General features: G+C 39.3%; 1 protein-coding gene across 4 annotated transcripts in view; it reads left to right on the top strand.

Annotated features, from left to right (window-relative positions):
• The window catches only part of LOC110481181 (serpin A3-4), a 53,889-nt gene that overhangs the window by 25,641 nt on the left and 12,065 nt on the right, over positions 1–16,183 (top strand). For 2 of the 4 annotated variants that reach the window (XM_085580677.1, XM_085580676.1), the window contains 4 exons: positions 3,617–3,676; positions 5,534–6,179; positions 12,363–12,633; positions 14,906–15,053. In XM_085580677.1, coding sequence (XP_085436803.1) covers positions 3,617–3,676; positions 5,534–6,179; positions 12,363–12,633; positions 14,906–15,053 — 1,125 coding nt within the window. Of the gene's footprint in view, positions 1–1,497; positions 3,677–5,533; positions 6,180–12,362; positions 12,634–14,905; positions 15,464–16,183 lie in introns of those variants that run through there. The other 2 variants (XM_085580674.1, XM_085580675.1) reach the window with 2 other exon arrangements.

Below are 16,183 nucleotides of genomic sequence, written 5' to 3'. Positions count from 1 at the left end.
ACATATATTTACATTAAATTTTGCCAGCAGAGGCTTAAGTACCTGTGAGCAGTTCAGTGCTAGCAGTGTAAGAACTGTAGAATCTTAAGAAAAGTTCCCAGTGTGAGGAAATTCCCTGTTCACTATCTATGTCATATCTTCTCTTAACTACCTGTGAACAGTTCAGTGCCAGCACTGTAAGAGCTGTAGAATATTTATAAAAGTCCCCAGTGTGAGGAAATTCCCTGTTCACTATGTCATATCTTCAACACATGCAACATTACTCTGAAATAATCCAATCTTCAAAACTCAGCAAAATGGCTAACTATTTGTAAGTCAATATTCTGCTTATAATAAAAATCCTTGTTTATGGTTGTTGAAGATTTTTCATGAAATACAAATTCATCAGATACTATACAGCAGGGTCTAGACCTGTTTGTTACCTTTCCTTTATCTTCCTTCCTGTCATGGCTTGACACTGGAAACATGAAAGAAAAATTTGGACTTCCTTTAATATTAATGTCCAGAGATTCACATTATGAAACTTTATTGATTTTTTCTGCTTTCTTTCCAATCATAGGACAGCTTTCCTATGTTCAGCAGTAGGCTTTCTCCTGCAAGTGTCCTGAGGTGTGGCCTAGGTGTGTTCAAATCTATCTTAGTCATTTGTCCGTCACCTTGTCATTAGCATGGCGTCTGTATTTAATTGGGCTTCCTTCCTTCATCAGAAATCAGTTTTTATATACCATGAAAACTGCAGCCCATTATTAAAAGCCAGCTCTAAGCAAGATTCTTGGCTCTTATTTATACAAGAAGCAGTGAAAATAGTATCTCAAGTACTCCTTCAGGTGAATGGTGTATGTGAAGAACACACTATGTCTGAATCTGGTATCGTGCCTCAAAGACACCTATTTCTCAAGTTTTACCTCATAAGCAACCTGGTTAAGGGGTTTTCTGCAATCTGTTGAGCCTCTTGATAGGTCGTAATCATCAACAACTTTCACTGGTTGTATCTTTGCCTCCCAGAAAATATTGCTGAATTATTGTTGTGGTTAGTATTTCAATTGTCCTTAGAAACAGCAGTGACATCAGCACTCTATTTGTGTGTTGTGAGGGTTGGTCCCTCCCTGGAAATTTTGGAGGGAAAATCAGAGAAAACATTACCCTCATTTTAGAAAGTGAGATGCTGTGCATGGGGATCAGAAACTCCTGGTAGACCAGGAGCCAGTAAGTTCTTGCAGGAAATGCAGAAAACACCCCCAAGCTGAGTGGTGCAGTTGCCATACCTGAAGGATGGATGTCATCCAAAGGGACCAGGACAAGCTTGAGCAGTGGGCCCATGGGAATCTCATGAGGTTTAACAAGACCAAATGCAAGGGGCTGCACCTGGGTCAGGCAACCCCCAGTATGAACACAGGCTGGGGATTAACAGATCAGACCAGACCTCTTGAGAAGGACTTTGGGGTGAGGGTGAATGAGAGGTTGGACATGACCCAGCCAGGTACAGCCCAGAGAGAAAATTGTGCTCTGGGCTACATACAAAGCAGTGTGGGCAACAGAGTGAGGGAGGGGATTCTGCCCCTCTACTCTGCTCTGGTGAGATCCCATCTGGAGTGCTGCATCCAGCTCTGGGGTCTTCAACATTTCTTATGCTGTGGATCTGTTCAGAAGAAAACCTGTCTACAAAAACCTGTTCACACCTGTCTAAATCTCTGGATGTGGATCTGTCCAGAAGAGAGCCTGTCCATAAAGATGTTCAGAGGACTTGGACATCTTTCCTGCCAAGACAGGTTGGAAGAGCTGGCATTCTTCAGCCTGGAGAAGGCTCTCTGCTGACCTTATTGTGGCCTTCTAATACCTGAAAGGGTCCTACAGCAGAGCTGCAGAAGGGCTTTTACAAAAAGTTATAATGATAGGACAAGGCTTTAAGCAGAAAGACTGTAGATTTGGATTAGATATAAGCAAGAAATTCTTCACTATGAGAGTGATCAGACATTGAAACAGATTACCCACAGAAGCTGTGCCCCATCCCTGGAAGTATTCAATGTGAGGTTGGATGGGGCTTTGACCTGCCTGTGGCCTAGTGGAAGGTGTCCTTATCCATGGCAGGGGGCTTGGAACTAGATGACCTTTGAGGTCCCTTCCAACTCAAACCATTCCATTATTCTATGAGTCTGTACTTCCATGTACTTGAGCTGCACTAAGAACGTTGCCAGCAGGTCACCACAAGAAACCCTTTCTCTCTACTCATCCCTGCTATGCACATCTGGAGATCTGCAAGCATTGCTGGGCTCCACAGTGCAAGGAGGACATGGACGTGACAGAATGACTTCATTAAAGTGCCAGAATCATCATTGAAGAATTGCAGTATCTGACAAATGAGGAAAGGCTAAAAGAGTAAAGGTTAGTAATGTGTAGCCCAGAGAAAAAAGACCCGTGTAGGTCTCAACAATGTATAATCAGCCAATTTTTGATGAAACAAGTAGACAGAAGTAGTGTCTGTTCAGTGGTATCTAGTGACAAGAGGCAATGAGCACTAATTAAAATACAATAAGTTCCATTTAAATGTAGAGAAAACCTGTTAACCTGTTTTAGAGTTGGTGTTGTCAAAAACTGCAATAGAGAGATTGCCCAGAGAGCTTATGGAGTCTCCATTGTTGAGGGAGTCAAAACCCAGCAGGACACCATCCTGAGCAACTGTTCAGTGTATCTGACCTTGATTTGAGCAAGGGTTTGAACAGTGTGGTCCCCAGAGTTCCCTTCCATGATGCTTTGGTCATTCTGCACCCAGGAGTAAAGCTGAGCACAGGATACCAGGTTGTCTGATCTGACCCAGCTGAACTTGGCACACGATCAGAGGGGATTGCTCCCCACATCCCAGATTATAAGATAGTAAGATGATCTAAAGACTTGCTCTATTTAACACCCATGTTCCTTGGCTTCCACCCCTGTCCTCAGGCCATGCTTGTAACTGCAATCACCTGCATACAATGTCATCCCAGCTGCATTCTTCTCTGGGCACAGGGCCATACAAGTGACCCAGGAGTCAATATCACAGCTCTTGCTGCCAGTGGATTCCCTGTCTGGGAGTGGATAGCCAGGTACACATCTGACAGCATTTGCTAGTGTGGCACAACAGTGTTTTAAGCCTTGCACCTATTAGAATCATCACTGGCCTCACCTGGAGACAATCAGCCATGGATATGCAGAGACAAAGCAAGGTAGATCACAAAAATTCAGATTGTCCTGGTGCATCAAGCCTTGCCCTCCTGTCTTAGTGGCATCAATGCTATTGGAAGTTCTGGAAATTATGCAAATGATGTTCAAAATATTTCTCTGTGCTTGCTGTTTCTCGTAACTTGTTAATAAAATAGTAGATTCAGGCAACTGAGATATGTATGAATGCTTGATATTAAGAAACAGTAGGTTCAGTTTGAGAAGAATGGGTTTGAATCTAACCAGAGTGATCAGATAGTCATGAATAATAAGAAGTCACGTGTGAAACATATTCAGTGAAGTTAAATGTCCAGTAAAACTAGTTTCGACATCATAGTAATCTCTAAAATTATAATGTGTGAGTCACGGCCCTTAGATGATCTTAACCTTTACTAGAGGATACCCTGCTTTGTGTTCACAGCATAAACAACTGAGCAAGGACCCGTGCAGACCTGGTGAATACAACACTTTTGAAGTCACTGTAAGTAATGTTTTGGGGTTTTTTAATGTGGATAAATTGTCAAAAATTATATTCAGGACAAAAATTTTTTAATTGAGAAATTATTATGTTCATATACAAGTTTTGGCTTAAAGCTTCTTGGATTGTTTAACTATGATTTAGGTTTTTTTTTTTTTTAAGTAGAAAAGATAAGTCCTCTGTGAGATTGGCACATTCATGACTGTCCTTAGGAAAACTGCATTTCTAAGTGTTTTAAATTAAGTACATTGATGATAATAACCAATGTAGGGCATGAAACTAAATGGAAGTGGGGTGTTAAGGATTGCTCTCTAAAGCATCTAGACAGCATTAAAAAAAAAGAAACTGGCTTAAAGAATTAGTGTAAGAGTGGGAGAAGTCAAAAACAAATCAGACCTGAAATTTAAATGTGTTCTAGACATGAAAGTGCACTGTCTGAAAGTGGTTTGTCATGGGGTTCAGGCCCTTCCTAGCATTAGTAGTATTTCTATGACCATGATATTCAGAGTGTGAATTAAGGAATATTTAGAGCATCTATTACTAAAGCCAAGATCAGCATTCTCAGTTCACTGCGTTTTGGAGAAAAAAAATGATGGAAAGTGGAGAACACAAATGTGGGATCATGGTGGGAGCTGACAAGGATTCAGAGCTTTTACAAGGCAGAGTCTACATTTCTCAGTGCAAGTAAAAAACTTTAGGTCTTTTTCCCCTAGAGAGAGCTTTGGTTTATATAAAGTTTGGTAGATCAAATGATTACATACTACAGAAGGATGTTTTGGATTTCTAGATATTCCACAACTTTATTTCTCTCTATTGACAGAAGTTATTGAACCAATTGTGATACAGTATTAATTTCTAGAGGTGAGAGTATTGCCACAGATGTGGAATGAATGGTTTCCATTCTTCTCTGGAAAAGATTTTCCTGTTCTATCTCTATTTTTTTAGTGTCTTTTTCCTCCTGAATTCACTCACTTGTCTTCACTTTCAGCCATTGTAAACTTCTCTCCCAAATCACCCTTTTCTATCTTTCTGATGGTAAAGACAGTATTAGGTCTAGAGATTCTCTATTTTTTTTAAATTTTGTTTTTGAGTGATTTGATTCAGTCACTGGGCTGGGCATGTCTTTGCATGCAGCAGGCTCACTTATTTCCTTTTGGTGCTCTATGTACATACTCATTTTCCCAGTCTATATAAGCAGTACTGTATTCTGAGGGTTTTCACAAAATCCTAATGGCTATTTCTTCTGTTATTTTAGTGGAAGTTGTTTTTTTCTTTTAGTTGTGCTTAACTGCTCAAGCTTTATGAAATCACCACAAATGTTCATCACTTCTTCATTAACAAGTGCATTTGCATTCTCTTAGGTGCCTGCATATGGGTTTATATGCAGCCCATTCAAAGACGTATGTTTTAATTTTCACAAAAGAGGTATATTGTGTCTTTCTTCTGCTTTTTCATCAGTTAAATTTCCAAATTTAACTGATTGGCCTTGATGTCTCCCTTGCTTTCTTCTCTATAAGCTTTCTTCTCTTTCATCACTTAAAGCAACATCAAAAATACAATATTGGGGGAAAAAAACCAGTTTAAAATGAATTGTAGCTTAACTATAATGAGGGCGTATTTGGAATTACCTCATCCCTCTTTGACTTTAATTTTTATTATTTCATAACCTCTTCAGTAGGTTGAGCAATATTCCAGAGTCTGCTTCCTTGAAATAGAAAGCTCATTTCCCCCATTTGCCCCAATTCAAACATCTCAGAGTCACTGGTGCTAAGTTAACTCTGTATAGTGAAGGTATTGATGTATTGCTAAACACAAGGTGAAAAGATTTGTAAGCCAAATGTAACTTTTCTTCTATTACAGAATCACAGAAATATGAAGATGTTGCTTTTCCTGTGTCTTTTACTTGTTGGAATACATTCCAACATTTATTGCTATGAGCCTTATCAACAAGGGGTAAGAAACCAGAATCAAAGAGCACAAGGAAACCAAAACATGCCATTGCAGAGTGTAACGAACAGTGTTTGTCGATTTGCATGTTGTTTCTACAAAGAAATATCTTCTCGTGAAAACAATGGAAATGTTTTCTTCTCTCCTTTGAGCATCTCTACTGCCTTTGCCATGCTGACTCTGGGTGCCAGATCAGACACCCTGACACAGATTCTTAGGGTCCTTTGCTTTAACCCTCGTCAGATTTCTGAAAATGACATACATGAAGGTTATCGTCAACTCATGCAAATGGTAAACAGAAGGAATGGGGGGTTACAGTTGAATATGGGAAATGTTCTGTTTGTGCTTGATCGACTGAAGCCACAAGAAAGATTTTTAAATGATCTCAGAAACTTCTATGAAGGAGAAGCTTATCCTATGAACTTCAAGAAGGCTGATCAAGCCCAGCTAAAGATCAATGAATATGTGGCAAGAAGAACGAATGGAAAAATCAGGGACCTCGTAAATAACCTAGATCCACTTACTGAAATTCTCCTTATTAGCTATATCTATTTTAACGGTAAGATATACATATCGTGTTCTTCTACTCCATAAAGTATTTCCTCAGGTCAGCTTTGGACTTCATCATTTTTTGCAATGTGGTTTTGCAGGCGGACTCATATCTTGTTTCCCTTTTGGTCCTCACTTATATTTAATTAGAAACAAAGCTATTGGAAATTATGTTCTACTTGACACTGATAATTCCTAGCAAAAGGTATGGCAAGTTTTCCCATATCTTTTAATATATTAACTTCTTTCTTTCAGAAAATTAAGTGAAATATATGCTGAGGAAGGCATCGCTAGGCAGTAAAGCATCTATCTAATCCTATACAGTCTAGTAGGATTCAAGCACTTTCTTAAATCCTTGGCCGAGATCCATTTCTGTGAATTTCAATCCAGCTGTTTTTTTGTTCATCAAGTTCAGAGTTAAATTCAAAGAATGCTATTAAAGGAAAACCTAGCATCTTATCAAACAGAGTATGTTTAGACAACAGCTTTGCTGTTACTGTGAATGTTTATGTATTGAAAACTAAGCATGCTACAATAGCTTTAGTTGCACACTCACGTTCTCCTTATTTTTTCACTAACTATGCCTTTGCCGATAGCATGTCTGTAGTTCTGGTGCATCTAGAGGCATAGGTTTCAACCTTTTTTTTTTGATTTGCAGATTCTAATATTTTCCAGTGGAGAGATGGACCCACCAGTATCAAATACAAGCCTATTGACAATAAGCTTGTTTTTCTTAATTAACTTGTGCAGTCTGCTTAGATACAGTCTTCAGATGTTCCCAGAGCTTTTCAGACTTCTGATCTAATGAGACGAAGAGGATCAAGGCTGTAAGACTCAATCAGTGGTCTAATAACAGATATTGCATCTTATTTCAAACTTTCTCTCTCTTACTGATTATATGCTGAAAGCAAAGTGTTTGTAGTCAGAAAAATAATATTCTGTAATTTATCTGATAAAAATATCATCAAGCTTTTTAATTGAAATGGAGATGGCATATTAGATAAATTTTTAAAAGACAAGCTATCCTTTTAGAACTGCTAACCTGGATGCTTGCACTTTCCAATATGAGGCTTCCCCTGAAAATAATTAAGAACTATACTTCTGCTTTTCTTTGCTTTCCATCTGCATCTCTGCTCCTTGTATTAATGTCTGAAGATTTGGCCACAACTAAACGGAGCTAATTGAAATGATGACTGATGTTCCTTAGTTCTCTTGAAAACCTACTTGCTTATCTCAAATAATGCTTTCATTTAGACTTTTATTAGGCATCAGGTACATCTTTCAAAACAGGCAAAACCACTGACTTTTCTTTTACTGAAAGGTGCTTGAAGAATAAGCAATGAATTTAGTAGCACAATGGGGACAAAAGTTCAAGAAACTTTGTATAAAAGATGATTTTGTATTGCAGTTAATTTTTACCTGTCCTAACAGTAAGGGTTGTTGTTTTTTTTTTGTAAGAGATGTTCAGTTTGCTACTGCAAAGATTTCCTAGCTGCTGTAAAGTTGGTGGAGTTTCAGTTTTAGCTCATCAATTTTAAAGCAAATGATTAAAGAATAGCATTAATCATAATAATATAATAACATTATTTTAGTCTTGAGATCAAGAGTAATTTAATTATCTAGACCTGGGATTAATCTGGAGAGGATTTCTAAACCTCACTTAGCTCTATAATCAGTCCATACTTTCAGGTGGTTGTATTCTTTTTGTGCATTACAAACTCCCTTGCACATTACTGGTGGCAATTTTTTTAGGTGTAGCATAGTACAGAATTCTTTCTTCAAGGACAAAAGTCTGGCAATATTTTCCTGACTTTGACCTACAAGACATGTTATTCCACTATATTACACCAATCCCTTTTCATGCTTCAGTCAAGCTGGTAATGACAAAGAGTACTTCAAATTTCATTTTGCAACTTGAGCACTGTGAAGCACTTGAGGAAGGTGCCTAGAAGGTATCCCCCTAAGAGAGAACTCAGAACAGGAATAGGAGTGCCTTTGAAATAGGATGAAAGTATCAGTGAATATCATCTCTGTCTAATCTGTGTGTTAACTGATAGTCATGGTTTGAGACCTTAATGATCATGTAGTTCTGATCTCCCTGAATGGGCAGGGACACCTTCCAACATACCAGAGTGTTCAAACAACTGTCCAACCTGGCCTTGATCACTGCCAGGGATGAGGCATCTACAATTTCTCTATTCCAGCCTCCCAATCCTCATAGTAAAGGATTTCTTTCTTATATCTAATCTAAATTTAAATTTGCCCTCTTTCAGTTTAAAGTCATTCCTCTTTGTCCTATCACTATCTGCCTGCATAAAAAGTCTTCCCCCCTCTATAGGTTCTTCCCCCCTTTAGGTACTGGAAGGGACTCTAATGTTTCCCTGGATCCTTCTCTTCCCAGGCTGAACAACCCCAACTCTCTCAGACTGTCTTTATAGGAGAGATGCTCCAGCCCTCTGATCATATTCATGGCCCTCATCTGTAGTAACTCCAACAGGTCCATATCCTTCTTTTATCAGAGACCCTGGAACTGAATGCAGTACTCCAGGTGGCATCTTGCCAGAGTGAAGCAGAAGTGGAGCTGGCCACACTTTTTGATGGAGCTCAACATGTGCTTGGCTTTCTGGGCTGCAAGCAGACATTCCTGGGCCATGCTGAGATTCTCATCCTGTCGGTTCAAGTCCTTCTGCTCAGGTCTTCTTTCAACTGAATCCATTCTTTTCCCAACTTTTATTTATGCTTGGGATTGTCCCAACCCACATGCAGGACCTTGAACTTGGCATTGCTGAACTTCATGATATTCTAATGGGCCCACCTCTCAAGCCTGTCTCACTCTCTCTGCGTGGCACCCTCTCTGTCTGGGTGGCATGCCTTCACTCTGGAGGGCATCCTTTCTTTACAGCATGCCACCATCTTCGTGTCACTGGAAAACTTGGAGAGGGTGCACTCAATTCCACCGTTCACTTTGCCAACAAAGACATTGAACAGCACTGGTCCTAATACCAAACCTCTGAGGAGCACTGGTCATCTCTGATCTCCTCTTGGACAACAAGCCATTGACTGCAAGCCTTCAAATGCAAACATCCAGACAATTCCTTATCCACTCAGTAGGCCACCTCTCACACCCATCTCTCCAGATTAGAGTCAAGGATGTCATCCAGGACAGTGTGAAGTTCTTTGCACAGCTCCCGGTAGATTACATCGTTTGATCTTCCTTTACCACAGTTTACCCTTTATGAAGTCATGCTGTCTGCCACCAATCACTTCCTAATTTTCCATATGTCTTAGCACAGTTTCCAGGAGGATCTGCTCCATATCTTGCCACTCAAAGAGGTGAGAAAGACTGGTACTTTCCTGAGTCTTCCTTTTCTTCATTTTTTAAAAATGAGAGCTCTCATTTATCATTTTCAGTCAGTAGAAATTTCACTGGACTGCCATAACTTCTGAAATATGATGGATAGTGGTTTAGCTGTTCCATCTATTTTCCTAACGATCTGCAGGTCCCATGGACATGTTCATCTTCAGGTTCTTCACATGTTTTTAAACCTGATCTTCTTCTACACTGGATTGCTTCTTTCATTCTTCCAGTCCCTGCACTTGCCAGTAAAGATTGAGGGAAAAAAATGTCATTGAATACATCAACCTTGTCCATGTTCTGGGTAACCAGGCTTCACATTTCCTTCTGGAGGGAGTTAACATTTTCCCTAGTCTTCCTTTAATCATTAGCATACCTCTAGAACCTTTTCTTGTTGCCCTCAATGTCCCTTAATTCTATCACACCTTTAACTTTCCTAATGTATTCCTTGGAGGCTCAGAAAATTTCTTTTTATACCTTCCAGGTTACCTGTCCTTGCTTCCACCTTCTGTAGGCTATCTGTTTGTGTTTGAGTTCACCAAAGAGCTCCTTGTTCATCCAGAGAGACCTCCTGGCATTGTTACCTGACTTCTTCTTTGCTAGGATGGATCACTTCTGGGCTTGGTGGAGGTCATCCTTGAATATTAAGAGAATCATAGAACCATTAAGGTGGGAAAAGACCTGCAATATCTTTGAGTTCAGCCTTTGACTGAACACCGCCATATCAAACAAACTGTTTGCACTAAGTTCCAAGTCCAGTCATTCCTTGAACATTTCCAGTGATCATGAATCTACCATATCCCTGGGCAGCCTTTTACAAGATTTGATAACCCCTTCAGTGAAAAAATTCTTCCTGATGTCCAACCTGAACCTCCCCTGAGGCCATTTCCTCTTGTCCCATCACTCGTTGCCTGGGACCCTCACCTGGCTACAGCCTCCTTTCTGGCAGCTGTAGAGAGCAATGAGGTTCCGTCCCACAGCCTCCTCTTCTCCAGCCTAAAAAGCCCAGTTCCCTCAGGTGCTCCTTACATGACTGCATCTCTAGACTCTTCCCCAGCTCGGTTGCCCTCAATACTCTGGCATTTCAGTGTCTTTCTTGTTGTGAGGGTCTCAAAACCAGACCTTGAACAAAACTTGAGGTGTGACCTCACCAGTGCTGAGTACAGAGGGACAATCCCTGCCCTGGTCCTGCTGGCCACACTATTGCTGACACAGGCCAGGATGCCATTGGCCTTCTTGGCCACCTGGGCACAGCTGGTCATGCTCAGCTGCTGTTAATCAGCACTTTTAGGTCCTTTTCCACTGGGCCACTTTCCAGGCACTCTGCCCCCAACCTATAAATCTGCATGAGATTGTTGTGACAAACCAGCTTTCTTGGGGCCTTCTTCCCTCCATGGCCTTATCCCAAGTGGATCTCTGAAGAGGCCCAGGTTTGCACTCCTGATGCCCAGAGTAGTAGTCCTAACATCCTACTCAGTTTTCAAGCAAAGTTCTTCTTGAAATCAGTTGGTTTTCCCTGAGTTGAGCACTAGATAAATGTTGTTTAAGGTTTTCAGAACTGGTGTCATTCATGTTTTTGTGATCCATTCTGGTTTTTTTTTTTTCCCTTAGGCATAATAATGTAAAAGTCCTGTGTGTTATATCTGTTATATCTGATGATAGAAGTCACTATTAATGAAATATATAAAAGTATATGAAATGTATAAAAGTAGCAACTTTTCCCTGTTCAGAGCATTGCAGTTGTCAATCTATGCTTTCAGACACCAAGACAGGCACTGAAGAAGTTTCATTTCACTTTTTTGAAAGTTATTTAGTAGTGCAGACTATATCAGATGGTGGAGACAGCAGACAATAATTATTTCATTTGTAATAAGTTGCCTAGTAATCAGTGTTCAAATAGAAATCAGAAGTCAACAGGGGTTTCATCTTGTTTCATGGTTTTCTTGATGCCACTTATTTTACTTAGTGTGACAGCTCTACTTTTTCCCATTACATTTGATAAAATGTTAGTTTTGCTCTAGAAGGCAAAATTTACTACAGAGCAACAAGCTTTCTTAAAAATTAAAATAACAGCAACAAAAAACCTTTCCAAAACTCCACAAATTTCCCTTTAAAAAAAATTTGCTCAGCCTCTGAAACGTATGACATGGATACCTGGAATTTGAACTTTGAAACTCCTCTCCACTGAGGATAAGAACCTTTCAGAGTTTCAATGTGGACTTCATGACTAAGTGAGGAACATTTGAAAATTTAATATGGTGAAGATGACAGTGGAAAAGTTTTCTGCTGTTGCTGCTTTTTTTTCCTAACTCAGCAGTCTGGTAAAATTAAGCTCCTTATGACTCTCTATACATCATCAGCTAATGTGAGGTATCAACACCTTTCTGCAAGTAACACAAATCCCTTAATTTCTCTGGAGAACTCATCCCTCATGTCACCTATTACAAGCCTATTTTGGTTTGGGAATAAGAAAATGAGACAATCTTCTTTTGAGCTTAGATAAAGGCTGCATTATATGAGGACTTTACAGGCTCCTCAGAATTGTTATCATAGACGAAAAGTGCAAGTTAGAACCCTTGATAACTCATCTAAATGAAGGATTTTTCAGCCTGCTGTAAGAGTTAAGGGAGTTTTTAATATCGCATTCTACCAGTTGTGTGTTGCTATTGAATTATTCTAAGTATTTAGTAAGATCAAGTGATCATTGCAAATTGGTTTGTCTTTGAAGCTGATCCATCTGTGCCAGTTTCTTTCATCTAAGAATGTGTCCTATAATAATATGCCCTATGGTTTCATGTCCTCAAAAATATCCTGTAATTCTGTCTCTTATATTTCAAGCTGAATGGGAAAAACCTTTTGATCCAAAATACACTAAAATGAGCAAATTTTTTGCGGATGGGAACAAGGTTGTTGAAGTCCCCATGATGTTTGGAATGGGCCTGTTCAAGCATGGCTATGATGAGCAGCTGTCTTCCACTGTGGTGCAAATGGATTACAAAGGAGGTGCTTCAGCATTTTTTATTCTGCCTGATAGAGGAAGAATGAGGAAGCTGGAGAAAAGATTGTCTTGTGAACATTTGTCAAGGTGGTCGACATTAGTCACAAAAAGGTAAAATTCTGCAGTTCTTTGTTCAGATGGTAGCCAAGGAAACAAATGTGCTGGGGTATGACACAGAATCAGTATGCAATGTTTAGTTCTGCTTTAAGCAGTAGAAGAAATTTCCTGACCTAAGTTGGATCTAGGGCTGATTTAGTGTCCATGTGTTTTCACATTCAGTACTGCATACACTGAAAACCTTCACAGATTAGGACTTTTGCTGTTTCTGCATTTTGTTTCCCATCTTCAGCTCTTAATAGGCTCAAGTTTTTTGACTTAGACCTCTTCTCACTTTTCTGCCTTCTATTTACAAGTAAATAATAGGGGAGAAGGAGGGAAGTTTTCTGCCTTCTGTTTACAAGTAAATTCCTACCACTTCAGCCTCTTTTCTTGTCTGTTTCTTAATTTCTGTCTATTAAAATTAACAGCAATTGTACAGTTAATGCTGAAGTAACAACTTCCATTCAGCAATTATGAGGGCAAAGCTCGATATGTGAAAACAAAACAAAACAAAATTAACAAACAAAAAACCCACCAAAAAGACCCCACAAAAATACAACAACAAAGAAAAAAAAACAAAAACAAAAACAAAAACTAGCAGATAAAACCCCGGCAAAAACAATGTAATTTACAGTTTTGAAACTTCTGGGAGTAGCTATGTGTGCCTATAGGACAAAAAGATGGTGAATCAAGATACTTAGATATAATTTTTGCCAAAGAAAAAATTGCCTTTACAATGATCAAGATGAATGCTAAATGAAATTGGAGGAATTCGCATTTCCTCTCTGCATTTTATAATATGAAAAAGAATCACAGTCAAAGATAAGTTTGTTTCATGCTGCTCCCCATTTTTCATCATAATCATTCTCTCCGACATAATAATGATACAAATTCCTCCTTTTCCCTTTAATCTTTAAAACAATTGTATCAGCTATTATTTGGAATCTCTAGGAGGTCTTAATAAATTAAAATATTATATAGAATCATGTAAAAACTGTGAGCTACCTTTTTGTCCCTTCTCTGTTTGAAAACTGATGTTGATGTTAGTGGTAGAAGTGTTGTGAAGGACATCTTTCATTTGTGGTGGCTGACGAAAAGGATGGTGCTGAAGTGTCACCAGTACAGAGAGCTGAGATGTTTTAAACGGCTGAACTATAGAGAAAATGTCATTTTCCCTTCTGGAAAGTATATTCCACTGCTCCTTCCCTGGTTGCATTGTTACTGTGTGTCTGTGGCTTTCCCATTCCTCTGTACTGGAAGCAAGTGGGGGCTTGAGAAGGAGTTCCTTTAGGTAACAGCAGGGCAGATGATTCAGGGATTGCTGCATCCTCATTTGGGGCAGCAATCAGCACAGACTGAAACTGGGAAGTAAGAGGTCAGTAACCTGATGCCAATCCACCAGCACTCTTGTTTTTGGATACAGCCAGAGCTGGCATCAGAGGCTGTGCAATGCTGGAGGTGTGGGCCTTCTCCTTCCCACCTGCCCACTGGATGACTTTCTCTTGGGCTAGCTTCATTAAGTGCTCCACATCTCCCTGACCTAAAGGCCTGGAGAGCTGTCCTAATTTCTCACCAGAAAACAGCACCTAATATCAGTGCTATCACTAACCTCTGTCTCATGCTGCTTCTAGCTGTAAATGTTGGCCTTAACCTTTGAAAAGTAATTGTTAGATACTTGGAGAAAAAACAAGGAAGAAATTAGTCAGAAACATAGCGCTTTAGTTAATTTATGGAGAGCAGCAATCTAAACTTAAGTATGTCAGACACTGGGCTTGACACAGAAAAATAATTATCTATTAATATATAATAGATTTAATAATATATCTAACTATATTCTGTAAATTTGCTTTTGTCTTTTGTTTTGCCATGCCTTCTATCACTACTTACTATTGTCCTGCTTCTTCAGTAGATATAGTTCCATTTTATCTGTCTTTTTTTATATGATAAATACACAAGGCCACAAGACCTTTTTTATCCAAAGGTAACATTCAGTGAACTTGAATGTGTTGGATATTTTTTTGTACTTAGCTTGAGACACTGAAGGAATCTCTTTTTCACAAGGTAAATCCTCTGCATCCTCAGTAATGGATCATGATGAAGGTGCTTCCAGCAAGTTGCACAAGAGATCACTAACTTCAAAAAACTTACATCTTCTGTGTAGGCTAGAGAGGGGCTACAGGCAAAATGTCTTTAGGGAGAAAGCAAAATCAGTTTTTTCTCTTATGAGTCTATGTTATTCTGTGATCAAATGCTTCACCATATTCTTGCACTTCTTTTCTGGCAGCTCAGTAAATTTGTATCTTCCGAAATTCACGCTTTATGGGACATATAACCTAAAAGATATCTTATATAAAATGGGCATCATGGATCTATTCACGGACAAGGCTGACCTCTCTGGGATCACTGGGCAGCCCCAGCACAGAATTTCCCAGGTAAGCCATAACTGCTTTTTGTTTATGGGCCCATGGTTACTAATACTTGTATCACTTTCTGCACAGCTATTCATGGTGCAAAACTCATGTAAAGAGGCTTTGCTTCACATAAAAAGGCAGCTGATAGCATTCAGAGTATTTCATCCTTGTTGCACTGTATAAACAATTGGGTTGGAGCAAGTTACTAGTCTGTAATTTTTTAATCTGTAGATTAAAAATAAAAGGCTATTTTGACCTGCATGCGGCAACTTTATAAAACATACACAACCATTATTTATCCACACCTTGGTACCTTCGTGCAGCATGTTGTTACAGTCACCACTGGCTGCTTCTGTTCGTGTCTGCCTTCTCTAGCCTGCTTGTGGGCAAGTAGGGAGCTGTAGGATGTATCACTGCTTGTATTTTATGGAGGAGAGTGTTTTTAAACTGTTTGGGGGAAATTAAAATGCAGTTATTACAAACATTTTTCTTTAAGCATATTAACAATGACTGCCAGGCTCAGGCAAAAGCTACAGATAGATCATGCTTCAATAAACCTAGAGTTTAAAGCTGATAATCAGGGCAAATTTAATTGTCTAATGAAGAAAACAACTGTCCTCATGACCTCAAGTAGACATTAGCGAATCAGGATCTGTCAGTGTCTTGATTTCACAAGGTCAAACTTTTGTGTTTCTGTGCTTTAACCCTCCATTTCTGGCCCTTCATCTTTGTTCCCATTTTGCCCAAAACATGAAGGAACATAGGAAACACAATTTAAGATTTCTATTCATTGTGCTAATCTGCATGTTGTTTCTTCAACTATATGAACTTCTAATACACAGTAAAATACAGTCTTACTGTATTAACATTTGGTCTAGCTGTCCAGATCTCCATGGCTTTGGAGTGGATACAAAGAATAAGAAAAGAAGCAAAGCAAATGTTTTCACTAGCAGGGACATGCCCCTCCAGTGGTTTCCTCTCTAGGGCTAGAAAGCTGCACTGCATGTAGCTTGCTGATTTTATTTCCTCCTCCCCCAACTTTGCTGTCATTAAGCCATGGACTCATATCTGTCCATCTGACACTTGTTTCTTACAATTAACTACTCCAGGCACTTTTAACTCTCATTCTTATTTAAGCAACTAGTTTTGTA

The sequence above is a fragment of the Lonchura striata genome, chromosome 5 (genome assembly GCF_050655825.1).
Source record: "Lonchura striata isolate lonStrDom1 chromosome 5, ASM5065582v1, whole genome shotgun sequence".
NCBI lineage: Eukaryota > Metazoa > Chordata > Aves > Passeriformes > Estrildidae > Lonchura > Lonchura striata.
This window is presented reverse-complemented; position numbering and strand designations above follow the sequence as displayed.